General features: G+C 51.6%; 1 protein-coding gene across 2 annotated transcripts in view; it reads left to right on the plus strand.

Moving 5' to 3' along the window:
* Positions 1 to 4,053, plus strand: part of SDC3 (syndecan 3) — a 42,830-nt gene extending 38,777 nt beyond the window's left edge. For both annotated transcript variants that reach the window (XM_086480247.1, XM_086480248.1), the window contains exons 3-5: positions 388 to 983; positions 2,693 to 2,963; positions 3,887 to 4,053. In XM_086480247.1, coding sequence (XP_086336373.1) covers positions 388 to 983; positions 2,693 to 2,963; positions 3,887 to 4,053 — 1,034 coding nt within the window. The remainder of the gene's footprint in view (positions 1 to 387; positions 984 to 2,692; positions 2,964 to 3,886) is intronic.
* The last annotated feature ends 11,585 nt before the right edge of the window (positions 4,054 to 15,638 follow it).

The following is a 15,638-nucleotide window of genomic DNA, read 5'->3' on the forward strand; positions in this document are numbered from 1 at the left end:
GGAGAGGGGCTCACCATGGGATGCGAGGGAGGAGACTGCCCTCTATCCATCTCCAGAGCTGCCCTCCTGCCGTCTCCTAGACAAAAGCAAAGGGAACTGTCCCAAAGGTTGGGCTCAGGTGAATCCATTTCCCATTTCAGTCTCTGGCCTTACTGGGCAGGATCAGCCCTTCCCCAGCACAATAACATGTGCCATGTTATAGAGGTTTTATTGACCCCAGAGAGGTGCTTCGGCCACCACATGGGAATTTGCAGCTTTTGGTTTCTGCTGAGCCTGGAACCAGTCCACGCTCTCATTTTTTGGGGGGCTGAGGCCAGGTGAATGTCAGCCCTGGGAAATGCTGGGGCGGCAGCAGCTTCACCCTTCGCTCTTCTCCCCCTCTTTCAGATTTTGAGCAGGAGTCAGGGCTCGAGACGGCAGTGAGCCTCACCACGGACACATCCATCACACTCCCCACCACAGCGGCCATGCTGCCCATCACCTCGGTGCAGCCCGTGGCAACTCCCTTTGAACCGTTCCCTGCTGAGGACACCACCCCCGAGCAGACAACCAGCGTCTTGTATATGCCCAGGACAACAGAGACACCAGTGATCCCCAGTTGGAAAGCAATCACCACCAGTACCACTGCCAGTGACTCCCCTACCACCACGACCACCACCACAACCACCACGGCCACCACTACCGCAGCCACCACCACCACCAGCACTACCATGGCCACTGCCAAGCTCACCACCGTCCGGAGGTTCCTGCCCCCCTTCATCACCAAGGCAGCCACCACCCGGGCCACCACCCTGGAGACACCCACCACCTCCATCCTTGAAGCCAGCCGAACAGAGGTGGCCACGTCACGGCTTGTCCCCCCCAGCACGGCCAAACCCAGGTCCCTGCCAAAACCAAGCACCTCCAGGACTGCAGACCTCACAGAAAAAAGCACTGCCTTACCATCCAGTCCTGCCACGCTGCCACCCACAGAAGCCCCCCAGGTAGGAGGCAGGAGCCCTTCTCACCTGCCAAAGGGCTTGTGGGCCATGTTTGAAGCCAAGCGATGGTGATGGGAAGCCTTTGGGGTTGACCTGTCCTTAGCCAGTTGCTCAGAGGGAGGTCAAGCCAGGTTGGGCTCTTTCCAGCTCTGTGGAGAGTGGAACATTTGGGGAGCTGGAGAGGGGAGATTAAAGGGTGGGAAGGGGTTTAGCACAGGCAGAGTATGGTGATGGGGCTGGCGTGAGAGCTGATGGGGGGCACCCAGAGTTATGCCACGCATCGCCGCTGCCCCCAACTCTGCTTTGCCCAGCTGCTCCAAAGCAGCTTCCCCAGGCAGGAGGGGAGCAGGGCTGGGAGTACCACTGCCCCATGGAGGAAGAGTAGCTTTCCTCTGGGTTTGGTGTCTGGGCTTATCCTACCGTTTCCCTACTTGCAGCCCATCAGTGGGAGGCCCAAATGCTCTGCAATTACAGCTTGACGGTGCATTTCCAGCCCGTAGGGTGTCCTGAGCAGGGGATTTAATCTGCTGATCCATCTCTCATTCAGAGCCCCTCAGGGGCCCTTTGAAAACCACTTTGACTGAAAGGTGGAGTGATTTGTCTAAACTAGTCCCTCTTTTCTGTGTACGTATATGTATGCATAGCGCTCTGGGCTCTCGCTGACCTTCAATTAATCTCTGTCACAAAAACGCCTGCTTGTGGGAAGCAGTGAGCCATGCGCTCACGCCGGGGGCACCGTGACATGGAGAGGGCTCCTACTCACCCGCCCCGGCTTTGGCCCACCGAGCAATTTGCTCATCCTGATCTGTAACATCCCGAGGGAGCAGCTTGCCCCGCGAAGGAAGGGTCCCGGGGAGGTTTTGCTCAGGGATGCTCAGTGCAGTCCAGCTCAGCATGTGGACACGTAGCAGGACAGGCTGCTGGGACAAAGGGGAAGGTCAGGGAGGATTTGGCCCTGAGGGAGCTGCGGGTATGGGGATGTGCAGGAGGCAATGAGTAGGTCAGGGTTGGGCTGGAGGTGGATAGAGCAGCTCATCTGCCCGGCCCACGTTTGTTACCCAGGCTGGGTTCACCTTCTTGCCAAGGGGGCTTGGTCAGGGACTACAGCAGGGAGCTGGGCTGACTCCGTGTCCTGGGTGAGAAGGACCCATCTTCCTGCTCCTGCCCTGTGCTGCAGGGCACCATACGAGCAGGTTGAAGAGAAAAAAGGGAGAGGGAAGGCACCCTCATGGGGCTCCTCCGTTGGCATCTGATCCTTACACTTGCTATGTTGCTGTAGCACAAATGTGCATCGCTTCATGGCTAGCAAGGAGGCATCTGTGAGATGTTTTAGCCAGCCATCGGTCTACTCTGGGGACAGAGAGCCCAAATGAGGGTCTGGGACGTGGGGGTCTCTTTAGGGGAAGCTACAGGGAACAGGTGAGAGTTTGTGCATCTCAAGGGCACCTGGGATGGGAACAGACAAGAATGGCCTAGCTCAGCCACAGTGGCCTCAGCCTTTTGGTGACCATCAAGATGTGGGGTTGTGTTGCTTGCTGCAATATAACCGCCCACTTCAGTGACACAGGGAAGGGACACCACAATGTTCCCTGCTGAGAGGGCCACCCTGTCTTTGGTACTGTGATGTCCTTCCTCTGGACACATCAGAGCTGCTGGAGGCAGGAACCACTCTTTGGTCCTTGTCCCCTGCTCCATCTTGTCCTTTCTCCCAGATGGAGCCAGGGGAGGTGACGACAGTCCTCGACAACGAGCTGGAGGTCCCGGTCAGCAGCGGCCCCAGCGGGGACTTTGAGATCCGGGAGGAGGAAGAGACGACTCGTCCCGAGCTTGGTAACGAGGTGATGGCTGTGGTGACGCCACCGTCGGGACCTGGGCTGGGCAAGAACGCAGAGCCAGGGCTGATTGACAACACGATAGACTCCGGTAACTCGGCTGCTCAGCTCCCCCAGAAAAACATCCTGGAGAGGAAAGAAGTTTTGATAGGTGAGACTAGAGGCCGTGGGCTTGCGGGGGGAAGAGCTGATGTGTTTGGGGGTGGGGGGGTGACAGACAGCTGGGCTGTCCAAGCCCCAGAAGAGGGGTCAGTCTTTGGCAGGACATTGGGGTAGTCTTGATGCACTGGGATAATGCACACTCGCCTCCTAGAATAGCTCCAGGGCTTGTGATGGGGGGTTCCCAGGGGTCTTCATGTCTTTGCCAGGAGAGTGCAGAGCTGTGCACAATTTGCTTTTGCTAGGATGAGTTTCCAGGAAAAAAATAGGATGTTAGTGGAAAGATGTGCTACGATGGTGACTGAATACCACCTGGCCACCTCCGACTGCAGGGGAGGAGATAGGTGCCCTGGGAGGACAACTTGTCCCAGCCAGAGGGACATCAGAGATGGGGTAGAGGTGTCAGTGACCCACCGCCGGCTAAAGGGAGCTGGAGGTGATGGCATGGCAAAGCAGCTATTGTTCTGGTGGGTTTTGGCTGAGCGTGGTGGGTGCTGGCAGGCACCCTAATGAGCAGCTCTTTGAGGGACATTCTGCACCCTCTTTGCATGAGGCTACAGCCTGTGCAGGGACCTCTCTCTGTGCCTGGGCTGCCTTGTGCCAGTCCACTGCCCACCGTGCAGCCACGGAGTAGATGCCTTTGGGTCCTACCCACCCTTCAGCGTCACTGCCCTCGGGAGCTTGTTGAAGCTCCTTGAGTCAAGCGATTGCATTAGCCCCTCACCTTCTTTTTCAGTTTTCTTAACCGTAGACTTCAGGAGAAAAGTTGCTCGCAAAGTTGCAAAGCACAAAACCAAGCTCCCAACCAACCACATCCAAAATGATCCCCCCCCCCCCCCCCCTAATTTTTGTGCTGAAAGCCAGGCTGGGGCTGCAGGGCAGCGCTGATGGCCATGCCACTTCTCTGTGTTGCAGCGGTGATCGTGGGCGGTGTGGTGGGAGCCCTCTTCGCTGCCTTCCTGGTCATGCTGCTCATCTACCGGATGAAGAAGAAGGACGAGGGCAGTTACACGCTGGAGGAGCCCAAGCAAGCCAACGTGACGTACCAGAAGCCTGACAAGCAGGAGGAGTTTTACGCGTAGAAGGAGTGCCCAGCGTGCCTCGCGCTCCCTCCCTCCCCGCTCCAAACTTTCCCTCCTCCTCTACTGCATCCAGTCTCTCCCTCTCTCTCTCTGTCTCTCTCTCTTTTTGGATCAGACTGTGAATTTAAAAAGCAAAACCCACAACAGCTAAAGGAGAAAACACATCTTCAGCATGATGGAAAATCAAGTGCCCAGAGCATCGCCGAGTTCAGACCGAGCACCGCTGGCCTTTCTGCAGCGGGAGGGACGGGGCAAGGAGCCAACGCCAAGGAACCTGTGCCTGGGAAGTGCCCTGGCGAGTGCAGGACGGGGCGGACAGGCTGCCGATGGCGGCTGGAAGTCACTGGGCTTTTCCCACCAACACGGTGGACTCTGGGATCTGGACACCTTCTGCCAGCCCTGGGGCGCAGGGGGGTTGGTTTGGATTTATCTTCCTTTTTTTTTTCTCTTTGGAAAGGAGGAAGGTTTCTTTCCCTCTCTCTTGTTTTTATTTTTTATTTTCTCTTTGAATGGGGTTGGTTGCTTTGCAGGAATTACCTTGCTCCCTGCTTCTGTTCGAAGAGAGGACGCGACTCTCAAATGCGCTTCGAACCTTGAAAAAAAAAGCACAAGGGGCTGGAATACCTGATGCCCCGGAGTTTGCTCTTGGAGTGGGGACAAAAAAATAAATACAAACATGGCCAGTACGTTGGAAGTGATCTCCTTAGATCAACTCTTCGTAGAGTTTGTGGAGCAGCAAGAAGCTGCATTGGGATATCTCATGCTGCTGCCCTCCTGGCACCACCTCGCTTCACTGCATCGCCGTGCACAGCCAGAGACCTTAAATCTATAGAAACCGCGTGTCGCCGGCCGCTGAGGGGTTTGGTTGAGAAGGGACCTTGCTTTTGCTGGGTTTTCACTGTGACCAATAAAACTCAGCTTGTGCAGTACGACCGACAGCACTGGTTTTAAAACGGAGCGGGACATTGCTTGGCGGGGAGTGGACAGGGAGAGGAGTTGGAAGTGAAGACGCTAAATCCTCTCCCCAGTTCCTCCAGAGGGGATAACAAAGCTCTACAAGGGGTGAGACACAGCATGAGAAAAGAAATGCAAAGCAGAGGCAATACTCTTTCCCCTCGGGGGGGTCGGGCAGGGGTCCCGGCTGGGCCACTCACACCCAGAAGGTGAGGAAGGCAGAGCTGTGGGTTTCCACCAGTCAGCCCCAGGGCAGGTTGGCTGCTACAGATCTTTTGCAAGACCCAGGATGGATGGTTTGTGTTTCTTTAGTTGTTGCTTCAATTCCAGTATAACCCACAGGGCACCCAGGAGAGCAATAGATCCTGGGAGCCATCATCACCCAAGTGCAGTGGTTTCCCCTCTGAGGCTACCAAAGGTGCAGAGCAGCAGGGCCTGATCCAGAGCCTAACTGTGTCTTCTAGAAAGGCTAGAAGTTTCGGAGCAAGCTCTCTGCGCGGAAAAGTCCATTAGATATTTCAATGAGTTGGCTTTTAATTAGCTGAAGCGCTGTTTGTGATGCAGTCAAGGAGCTTTGTTTTCGTGATGGCTGCGATCTCGATGGTGTCCCATGGAGACCTTGGCTTTGCTCTTGGAGCAATTTAAACAGGAACACAGAAGAAAAATTGGTTGCTTTGTCTCTGTTGCATCGTGAATTAACCTGCACAGGCACAGTAACACTTTTTCCCCTCAGGGTGTTAGTGGATATAGGGATTTATGACCCTGGTAAAGGCAGCGCTTCTTTATGTTAGGATTTTGAGAGACCAAATGCGTATATTTATATATATATATATATATATATATTCACATACATACACAGTTATATATATATATATATATGTATATGAAATGAAATCCCTGTAAATTTTCATTGCACTGCATATAATGGCTGGATGGGACTTTGTGGCTGTGAAGATGTGAAGTTTGGGCTACGCTCCCTTGGGGTGGGCAGCGCAGGGACTGTGACCCAAACCGCTGACCTGGTTTTACTTCAGGGTAGGGTGCAGAGACCCCGTGCACAGGCCAGCTCTAAAACCCCCACGTTAGAGATGTCAGCCTCAAAATCATCGTTTTTGCTCTTTCATTTCGGAGGAGAAGGTTCTGTTGGATGTCTTGGATGGTGGTGCTGAAAGGCGGACAGTGGGGAGAGTGTGTGTGTGTGTGTGTGTACCCGCTTATCGGGTCCATCCCAGCTGCAGAGGATGAGGATGCTGTGGAGGCAGGGACCACACGTCTGAAGGCGGTTGGTGCCATCCTGGCTCCGAGAGCCAATTTCTCTGACCTGCTCGAAGGGGAAAGTTTCAGCTCGTGGGTTTGATGTTTTTTTGGTCATGTTGGGACTACACAAAGGGCCCCAGCTGTTGGGCCATGGCAGAAATCAAGCCTCTTCATGATTTAATGAGTTGGGCATGGCAAGTATCAAGGCCAGCCAAAATCACCAACTTTTGGAAAAACGTAGACCTAATCTTTTGAGCTTGCATTAAAAAAAAACCCTCCCAGCTTAATCTTTTAAATGCTGATTTTCTTAGCTGCTTCCCTAATCTTCTTCATTCCATTTTTTTTCCATTTAATAGTCTGAAGTTCTATAATACAATTTTTTATTCACTCAAGCTTAACCTCGGTTTGCTCAGCTGGTGTTAAGTTGTAATCCTGGCACTTAAATCCGTTACAGTTTCAGAAGTGAGGAAGGCTGGAAGTGGGAGGGTGAGAGGAGGCTGGGCCAGTGCTTTCTCTTGCAGTAATTAAAAGTACAAGATGACCACATGCAAAAAAAGTGAAGACAATTAAACTGGTAATTGGAATTGACCGAAGTCTTAATTCATTGTATGTTTACTGCTTCCACATGTTTGCTGTATTGCTTTCTGCCTGGAGAGGGGATGTGATCTCAAGGAGACCGTTTTTGGGCTTGGAGCCCACCTTTTTCTGGTGATAAACCATGATGGAGCCTTTCCTGTTGCCTCAGCTCCCCAGGAGCACCGGGTTAGTTGTTGGAGTTGATGCTTGGAAGAAAGAAAAGCGTTGTCTTGCTGGAAGATGGCTGACCTTGTGCCTCCCTTGTAGGGCAGGGGATGGTGGGATGGAGCTGAACATGGGCTGGGTTTTTTTGGGAAAGCCCAGCTCCAAAAAAATTGGAGATACCATTGTCTCTCTGTTACCAGAGCAATGGGGATGGGTAAAACCCCAAAGAAACCTAGATGAATGCTTCTACCCAGGTATGTAAGGGGGTTGTGGTGGTGGTGGGTTGCAGTGCGGCCGTCCCCGAGGCTGTGCAGGGCATCACGTCAACGTGGTGTGTTATGGCTCCTGGCCCAGCACCGGGTGGCGGTGCCAAGCCCCTGGCCGTGCTGTGGGTGGCAGGAGGCAGATGGCGGCCAGCGGGGCACAGCTGCTCCCTCCAGCAGGTGCTTCTGCCTGGGCGCGCGCGTCTCGCCGCACTCTGGGGCTTTTGAGGGATTCCTGGTGCGAAGATGGGTGGGGAAGAGGCGAGAAAGCACAGCGGGGAGGATCGAAAGCATCTTTTCTGAGCTGTTGGTTTGGATGCAGAGCAAGTTTTTAGGAAAATTAACAATGCCATGGTCGCTTCGGCATCTCCCGCGTCATCTCCTCCCAAAGCCTGCCAGATTCGGCACCGTCCCCCTCTGCACAGATTCAGCCCCTTCCCCGGCCTATACGTGTCCCTTGTAGCGATGTCATCCTTGAAGGGCTGCAGTGCCCAGATGTGCTTGTCCTTCCAGCTGTGTGCCCTGAGGATGTGGGCGGCCACGTGGGCGTAGAGGAGGGCTTTTCCACTTGCTTTTCCGTTTCTTTTCTGCATGCTTGTGTGTGTGCGTGGTACATCGGAGCCGAAGGAAGACTCTTTGCCATGCCACTTTCGTAATTTTAGGAGAACTGCAATGGCAAGGCGTGAAAGATGGCCCCAGCTCCTCTCCCAGCTGTGCTGGTTTTCAGTCTCTCTCTGCTATGACTTGCAGCAGCTGATGCCTCGGAGGAGAATGATAAAGTAACCAGTGGCTCCTGGGCCACATAAATAAGGAGGAAGCAGAAGGAGCGGATCAAAGGGAAGGGAGAACCAGAAAACATGTGTGAAAGCCCAAATGCGGGGCTGGAAGCGGGGTGTTGGGAAGAGCAGGGGATGGAGGTGGCCCCAGCCAGGTTTTGCAGGCTGGGAGTCAGTTATAGAATCATAGAAGCGTTTTGGTTGGAAAAGACCTTTAAGATCATCATGTCCAACCATTATCCTAACACTACCAAGCCCACCACTAAGCCCTGTCCCTAAGCACCACATCTATATGTCTTTTGAACACCAGTTGCCCATTTCCTCCAAAAATCTCTTTGATTTTGGACCTTTCGAAAATAAGCAGCAGCAGGACCCTGCACTGGGGGGGATCCTGCTGCAGGGAAGGCAATGCGCTGGGCTGGATGTGCGCTGTGACGTGCTGGTTTGCCTCTAAGTTTCCCATTCCCTCCCCATTTTGCCTGGTGGGTGCCGAAGATCCCTGGGCAGGAGCTGCTTTGCTCCACGCAAGCCTTGGCTCCTGCTCCCCAGACTCATAATTCAGAGCTATCCGACCCCTGCCGTGAGTCACTAGCACGGAGGCTTTAACAGGAACAAAACCATTAGCTAAAAACAATAATGGGCTTTTAAAAAAATTATTTCCCCCCTCCGCCCCCAGCAACCACCCTTTTTATGATTAGAAGCGTTTCTAGGCTCGGAGGTTTTCTGCGAGGCTCTGGCAGCTCCTGAAGTGACATTGAGTTTTCAACACCGAAAGGTTTATTAGAATAACGGGTGTCTCACCGGGCGCCTCGCCAGCTGCTCGGCCGGGCTGGAGCCTGCAGGGACAGGGATGGGTGTGTCGTGCGTGTATGTATGTATATATATGTGTATGTAATTAATATATATGTATATATGTATATACGCGTGTGTGCAAAGCACGCACGCGTGCACAGGTTCAGTGAACTCTGCACCTAGTGAGGAGGAGGGGGGTTTCTCAGCCAGCATCGTGTGCTGGACCCCGCAGCCTCCGACCCTGTCCTCTGCCGCGGGCTGCAGGATTTGGCCCCTGCTGGCTCCTTCCTTCCCTCCTGCTCTTGGCCCTGTCACAGCAACAGCCCGATCCTGCCGCCTCGGCGCCGGGTCGGGGTCTGCCGGGGTGGGGGATAAGGAGCCTTTTGCCGACTGCCGCGTCCCCAGCCGGAGCTGCAGCAGAGCCCGGGGTGCTGGCGAGGCAGCCGAGGCTCCGTGTTCGCTCCGGTTTGTCCCACGTCCCTCGTGCCTGCAGCTCCGCAGACGTACCCACACCCAGTCTCTATAGAGGAGTCTCAGTCTGGAGTGTACAAACTTCTCGGTTTGGTTTGGGTTTTACTATTATTTTTATGTTTGGGGAAAAGACACCCTGGGAGACGCCCGTGTGATGCCCAGATGTTTGGGTTTTTTTCACCCCACGTTCCAGACAACTCATCCACCGCATCGCCAAAGACCTCAAGGGTACCAGTGACTTTTTGTGCATAAGCTACCCCTGTTCTGGGTCCCCCTGGTCTTACTCATAAAAGTACAGCTGACAATCAAACCAGAAAGAACTGCTGACTTTAGAAAAATATATATCCATTGCAGTTTGATAGAACTACTTTTTAAAATCACATGCTTATCTCTCACTAACGCTTACCAACAGTGTCTCCGGGATAAACTGTCACCCATTGGTTCTTCTGTAAATAAACATGAAATGTTCTTGTATAAATTTAAAAAAAAAAAAAAAAAAAAAAAAAGAAACCAGACAAAAATCCATCGATATATGTCCAAAAAAAATCCCTTTCCAGAAGATTTAAATAATTCAAAGAAAAAGAAAAGCCCAACAAGTGAGCCCCACTTCACTTTTTCTTTGGAGCTGATTTAAATTCCCAGTAGAAGAATGAAAAATCTTTAATAATAGAATAAACTAAAAGTGTTTCACCTTTCAATGAATATGGGAGGGGAAAAACTGCATGTAAATATTTTTAATAGGAAACATATCTTAAACAGAACTTTTTTTTGTATGTACATAACTCTTCTAGAGTTTAGTACTTAAATTGCTTCATAGTGTCTGTTAAAAAAAACAAAAATAAAATAAAATGTTTGTTAATTGTTTTTGTTCTTACTCAATGGCCAAAACTTTAAAAATAATAAAAAAGACTATAAAAATAATCTTTGCCAATGGATCTAGCACTGTAATGGTACTGTCTATTTTTTTTAATTATTTCTGTGCTGTGCCCATTTATAAGGAGAAAAAAAAAAAAATAAAGTCATTTAAACATTGTCTGCCCAGGGCTTCGCCTGCTTTCTTGCTGCAGACTGCCTGCCCCCAGGTTTTTGTAGTGCGGTGAAGGCGAAGGGAGAAGATCTCGCTGGTTCTCAGGGCTCGCTCCTGTCAGGCGAGGGAGGGATGGTGGTTAATTAACGGTCTCCATGGCAACTCTGCAGAGATGCTGAGGAGCCGGCGGCAGCCTGGACCACCCCAGCACGGCCCCGGTGTGCCTGTGCTGGCCCAGGGGGGAGGTTTGGCTGCAGAGGGGGCTGCGAGTGACACAGGTATGGCTTGCAGCACGGAGAGCCCCCCGGGTCCCCACGTCCCGCGGGTGTCACCAGCGAGGTGGAGGAGATGTGGAAGCTGTAAGAGCCGTCCCCTCCCCAAGCTGGAGGTGGAAGCAGCCCGGGCTGTTGGCCTGGGTTCCCGCTCTCACAGCTCTCCTTTCCAAAGCGATTCCTGGAAGCGAACGTGGTGAGAGGTTTGGCAGCGATGCTGTTGGCCTCCGTAAGGAGGTACTTAGATGTGTTTAACCGGCTCCTGCGTTGCAGACGCCAGACCTCCGTGGATGTGTCCTGACTGGCAGCAGAAGGCACGGTTTGTATGGCCTCACCCTGTCTTGAGAGTCAGCCATGGCCAAGGGCAAATGCCTTGCTCCAGGAGGTGGCCGGTAGTATTTCCCCAGCCCCACGGGTGGATGTGCTCTGTGGTACGTGCCAGCAAATCTGCACCCAGCCCTGGTGACGTTGTACTGCTGCCATGAATTTCAGGGAACACCACTTTGCTTGGGTTTGGGGCATGTTTTTGAAGTGTTGCTTGTTTTTCTTACCAGCCTGGACCCTGCTTCTCTTAGAAATCTCTGCCTGAAGGTTCTCACGCTCCATCACTAACTGATGCATCCACTAAAAAATGGTTAAACTGCTGCCTGTATAACCCAACACAGCCTTTAGCAAGGGTACACTGGACAAACGGTGTCTTTCCTTTGAGGCCAGGTAGCTCAGAAGTACCTTGCTGGATGGTGGTAACAGTTAGAGCCCCAAATCACCTCCTTTTTTATCCCAACCATCAGCTCTTGGAGCCAGGCAGGTCCTGATCACCCCCAGTGCCTATGTACCCCCAGGACTGCTCCCCACAGCAGCTCTCAGTGCCTACAGAAGCACCTCGGCCACCCATTCAGGTTTCCAAGCTTGTCCCCAGCCCCAGCAATAATGGTTTCACTGTGCTGGCGGTCAGACTACGCGTGCACTTGGCAGCAGCCGCCGCCAGCTGCCGTCACAAGTGAAGTGAATAACTGCTCGCAGTGAGGTGTTGGTATTCAGGCTGGAGGCTTGAAACAGCCTCTAATTATATCCCCATCCCCATTTCTTGTATATTTTTTTTCCCCGCAACGGCTGTTATGGGAATGTTCGCTTCCCACAGCACCGTTGCAGACCTGCAGGATTCAGTAGGATATTCCGAAATAGTCCAAGTGGGGTTTTTTTGGTTTTGTTTTGTTTTGTTTTTTTTTTTTCCCCAGAAAAAGAGGCTCCCTGTGACTCACCCATTGTAAATCTCTGTGACATGAGCAGAGTGTCCAAAAATAACACAGTAATTGAGATTTCACCCTGCAAATTAACAGGCCAAAGGCACTACCCCCACCTTGGTTCACAGGGCTGCCAGGTAATTGCACGAGAACAGCCACAAAGCACACCTGAGTGTCCAGTGCTGACCGCCTCCTGGAGAAACAGCTGGGAAAGACCTTCAGAAACCAACCCGGAGCTGAAAAGAGCATGGAGGGAAACAAGATTGTAACCGCTGTCTGGGGTGAACTGTCCCCAAAGCATTCAAGAGCCAAGAGCTGGAGGGACTGTTGTGTCTATGCTCTAAAAAGCTGCACTGCAAAAGATGCCCGCTTTAGAGGTAAAACTAGGACTTAATCTAAGCTTGAGGAGGGGAGACCCAGGCTTACACACAATGCCAATGCTCCTTGAAACTGGGATATGAAGGAATAACCCTAAAGCAATAACAATCATCACCTGAGCTGAAATACAACATTTCTTTCTAGTCAGCTTTAAGAGATTTCTAAAAACACTGAAATTACTTGTATTAGTACTAATGGGCTTCAGATGGAGTGGGAAAATGCTCTGCTCAGCCTCCAAAGGAAAGGATTAAACAGCAGCAAGCCGAAGGGTCGACATTGGGCTTGGCTTTTTAGGCACTTGGATGACATGGGCTCTCACGATTGTCTTGCCAGTTGTGAGGAATTGAAAGATCAAGGCTAATTTATTCCAGATAAATGCAATGAGTGGTTCAGAGGGGATGGAGGTGGAAAAGTTCCACAAGTCTGTCCCCGTGCTCAGGGGATGCACAATGAAGCAGAAAGACAGCAAGGTCAAACCTGATGCCAAGGTCCACAGGTTGCAAGTCTCAGCCCTGAGGTCTCAACAAATCTTTACAGAGAAGCACTGATACAGGTGAGAAGCCAAATCAGGAGCTAAGGAATGAACACGCTGTTCAGAGACAGACGTTTTCAAACAACCTGGACTCAATAACATCTTAAAAACCTGTCTGGGCCATCTGGAAGCGTTAGTTCTCACTGAAGATCTGTGAAAGGACTTCCAAAAAGGTGGGAAAAGAAGAACCAGGCTGCTTTAAGCTTCCAGGGTTACTTTATAAACTAGAAAATACTGGATGAAATAGTCACACTGCTTGTAAACACTGCTTGATGATGACAAGGACATCAGTCTTGATGGACTTGTCAAGAACCGATGTGTCAAATCAATCTACTGCCCTTTTGTGACCAGGAACCTTGCTCTGTGCACAGACAAGGACCTGTTGGTGTCAAACATGGTCAAGGTGGTGAGGTTTTGTCACTGTCTCACAGGGGATCCTCATCTACATGCAGTTATTGTAGGATGGGTGAAAAACCTGTTTGTAAAGTACCTGGGGAGTGGTTATCAGCAGTTTGCTGTTGAAATGGACAGATGGATTGAGTGGGCATCCAGATAGGGTCTCTCCTGGGGGCAGGTTTATTCAATATTTTCATTAACAGTTGAATGATGGCATAACATGGATGATTATTAAATTTCCAGGCACTACCTCGCTAGAAGGGTACATCTGAGGACAGGGCTGGAATTCCAAGTGATCTTAATAAGTTGGAAAGGTATCATATAAAAAAAAAATATCATTTCCATGATCAGTGGAGAGGTCAGTAACACCAGGGGATCATTCACCATGGTCTATCCAAGTATCCAATACAGAAACCTCGAGAAGGCAATTTATCCTGCTTGTTTCTTTGCCAAACATAGCAAGGGTCGAGAGATTTTCTTCAAAGCAATTTGATGCATTCTGAAATTGGGGAGATAACATTTATGGAGATGCAAGTCAAAGTATTGTGCATCTCTGTGATACAGAGCCAGCAAAATCACAGCAGACCACCATAGTGTGGCTCCATGTGCCATGTCCGTGCCTGCACTTCACCCCAGGCCAAGGCAGGACCAGCAGATGAGCGCTGTTCTCTGTGACTTCCCAGCCTGGAGGTGTCCCAGCTGTCCTTGCCCGTGACCCCAGGATTCGATCCAGCTCAGGGACAGCCCATTTGGCGTTCACCACCCAAAGCCACCTCACTGGTGGCTTTCGATTTCTGATGTGCCTCAAGCCTGGAAATAGGTTCAGGGCTCCTGAGTGTCCCTCACCAGGGCATCTTGCCTTCTTGCGTGGATATAGCCAAGGCAACAGTGGCACGGGACAGGGGCATTTTTTACAGCCATGAAAGATGCATTATGTCTGAAATGCAGCACAAATGCATAAAATCCCTTGCTGGTTCAGCTGCGTTTGGCTTTTTGTTGCCCATGCCTCCTGTGGAGATGTGCTTCTCTAAGGCAGCATTTCAAAGGCATGATGGAGTCACATGCCAGGTTCCAAGGACGTTAATACCACACAGGATGCCATGTAGGAATGTCCTGGCAGGTCCCAGAGCCTGAGCAGGTCCTCTAGGGTGCCCAAGTGCTGTAGGATATTGGGGTGCAATGGAAGGGTGTTGCCAGGGGGCTTGCATGCTGGATGGGGACCTCCTATGCTAGCTGTTGGGTCGTGCTGGCAGCGAAGCAGGGCAGGGAGGGATAGGTACTGCTGCCTGGGATTTGCCAAGACCATAAATCCACCTAAACAGGCAGATATTGAAGAATGAGGTCAGGCTCAAATGCCTTCCTGGCTTTACCCCCACTTCCAGACGCCACATCACACCACCCCAGCACCGGCTGCATTTTAGCAGTGATAGAGCCACCCCCGTTAGATCCTCAGAGGGTTATAAATCCTTCCCGAGCTTGTCTGCCTGCCCCAAATAAACAATATTTACCAACTGCTCTGGCTAATGCTGACTTACTGCTCCCAAGGCAGCTTTGCTGAAGGCAGTGATGGGCTGTCCTGTCGCATCCCAGAGAGCAGGCAGCTGCTCTGCTCCCACCTCGGCACACAGACATGGTGGGTCGTCTCCCGCCTCCCTTTCCCCCAGCTCCCCGGCAGGCCTGATCCTGCAGGCACAAAGTCCTATCTCACAATCCTCTGCATTGCTGTAAATAACCCCCATATCCTCATTCCCATCTTTTCCTATTTCTTACGAGGTTCCTCCCAACCAGCTCATCTATGGGGCTCATCAAATCTCACCTAAATGTCCTCCCCATATTTCCCCCACCTTTGGTAGCTCCTGGACTCTTTTCCCTGCTTTCCAAAGACAGCAAGTCCCTTAAAAAAAAAAAAAAAAAAAGAATCCCAGCAGAGAATGGCCGGATAAAACTCCTTGTCCTGGTCTGCAAGACAGGACTGCCTGATGGGAGTGATGGATATCTGGGCACAGCGGACGCCAGTGGCTCCAGAATGCCGCCTCGGAGTATTTTTGGTCTATTGTACAGGATTTGAGGCAAAGAGCAGCCTATTCCTGCTCCTCGTGACACTTCCTGAGCATCAGCAGATATTAATAGTAGGTAATACAGCAGTCAAACATTTCCTACTATTTACCTGCTTCAAGACAATTGGCATCTGTGCCGATAAACGTGTCTTCGGGATTTGCGCATGTCCCTCACCTACTCCCAGCCCCACTCAGACGTATTTCCTCCTCTCTGCAAACCAGGCGCTGTTTTTCCTGAGGCTGCATCCATCCCCGTGATGGGGGGGGACAGGACAGTTCACCCTGTGTCCTGTATCTGAGAGAATAGAGAATTCCCTGATGGGATATTTCCCCCTATGGAAAAGTTCAGAAAAATCAGCATTTGTCCAGAACTGCTGGAGCCTGGGACATTTGGTGCCTGGATTTGCATTCAATGCGGAATTCTG

The sequence above is a fragment of the Leptosomus discolor genome, chromosome Z (genome assembly GCF_034619465.1).
Source record: "Leptosomus discolor isolate bLepDis1 chromosome Z, bLepDis1.hap2, whole genome shotgun sequence".
NCBI classification, from domain to species: Eukaryota; Metazoa; Chordata; class Aves; order Leptosomiformes; family Leptosomidae; genus Leptosomus; species Leptosomus discolor.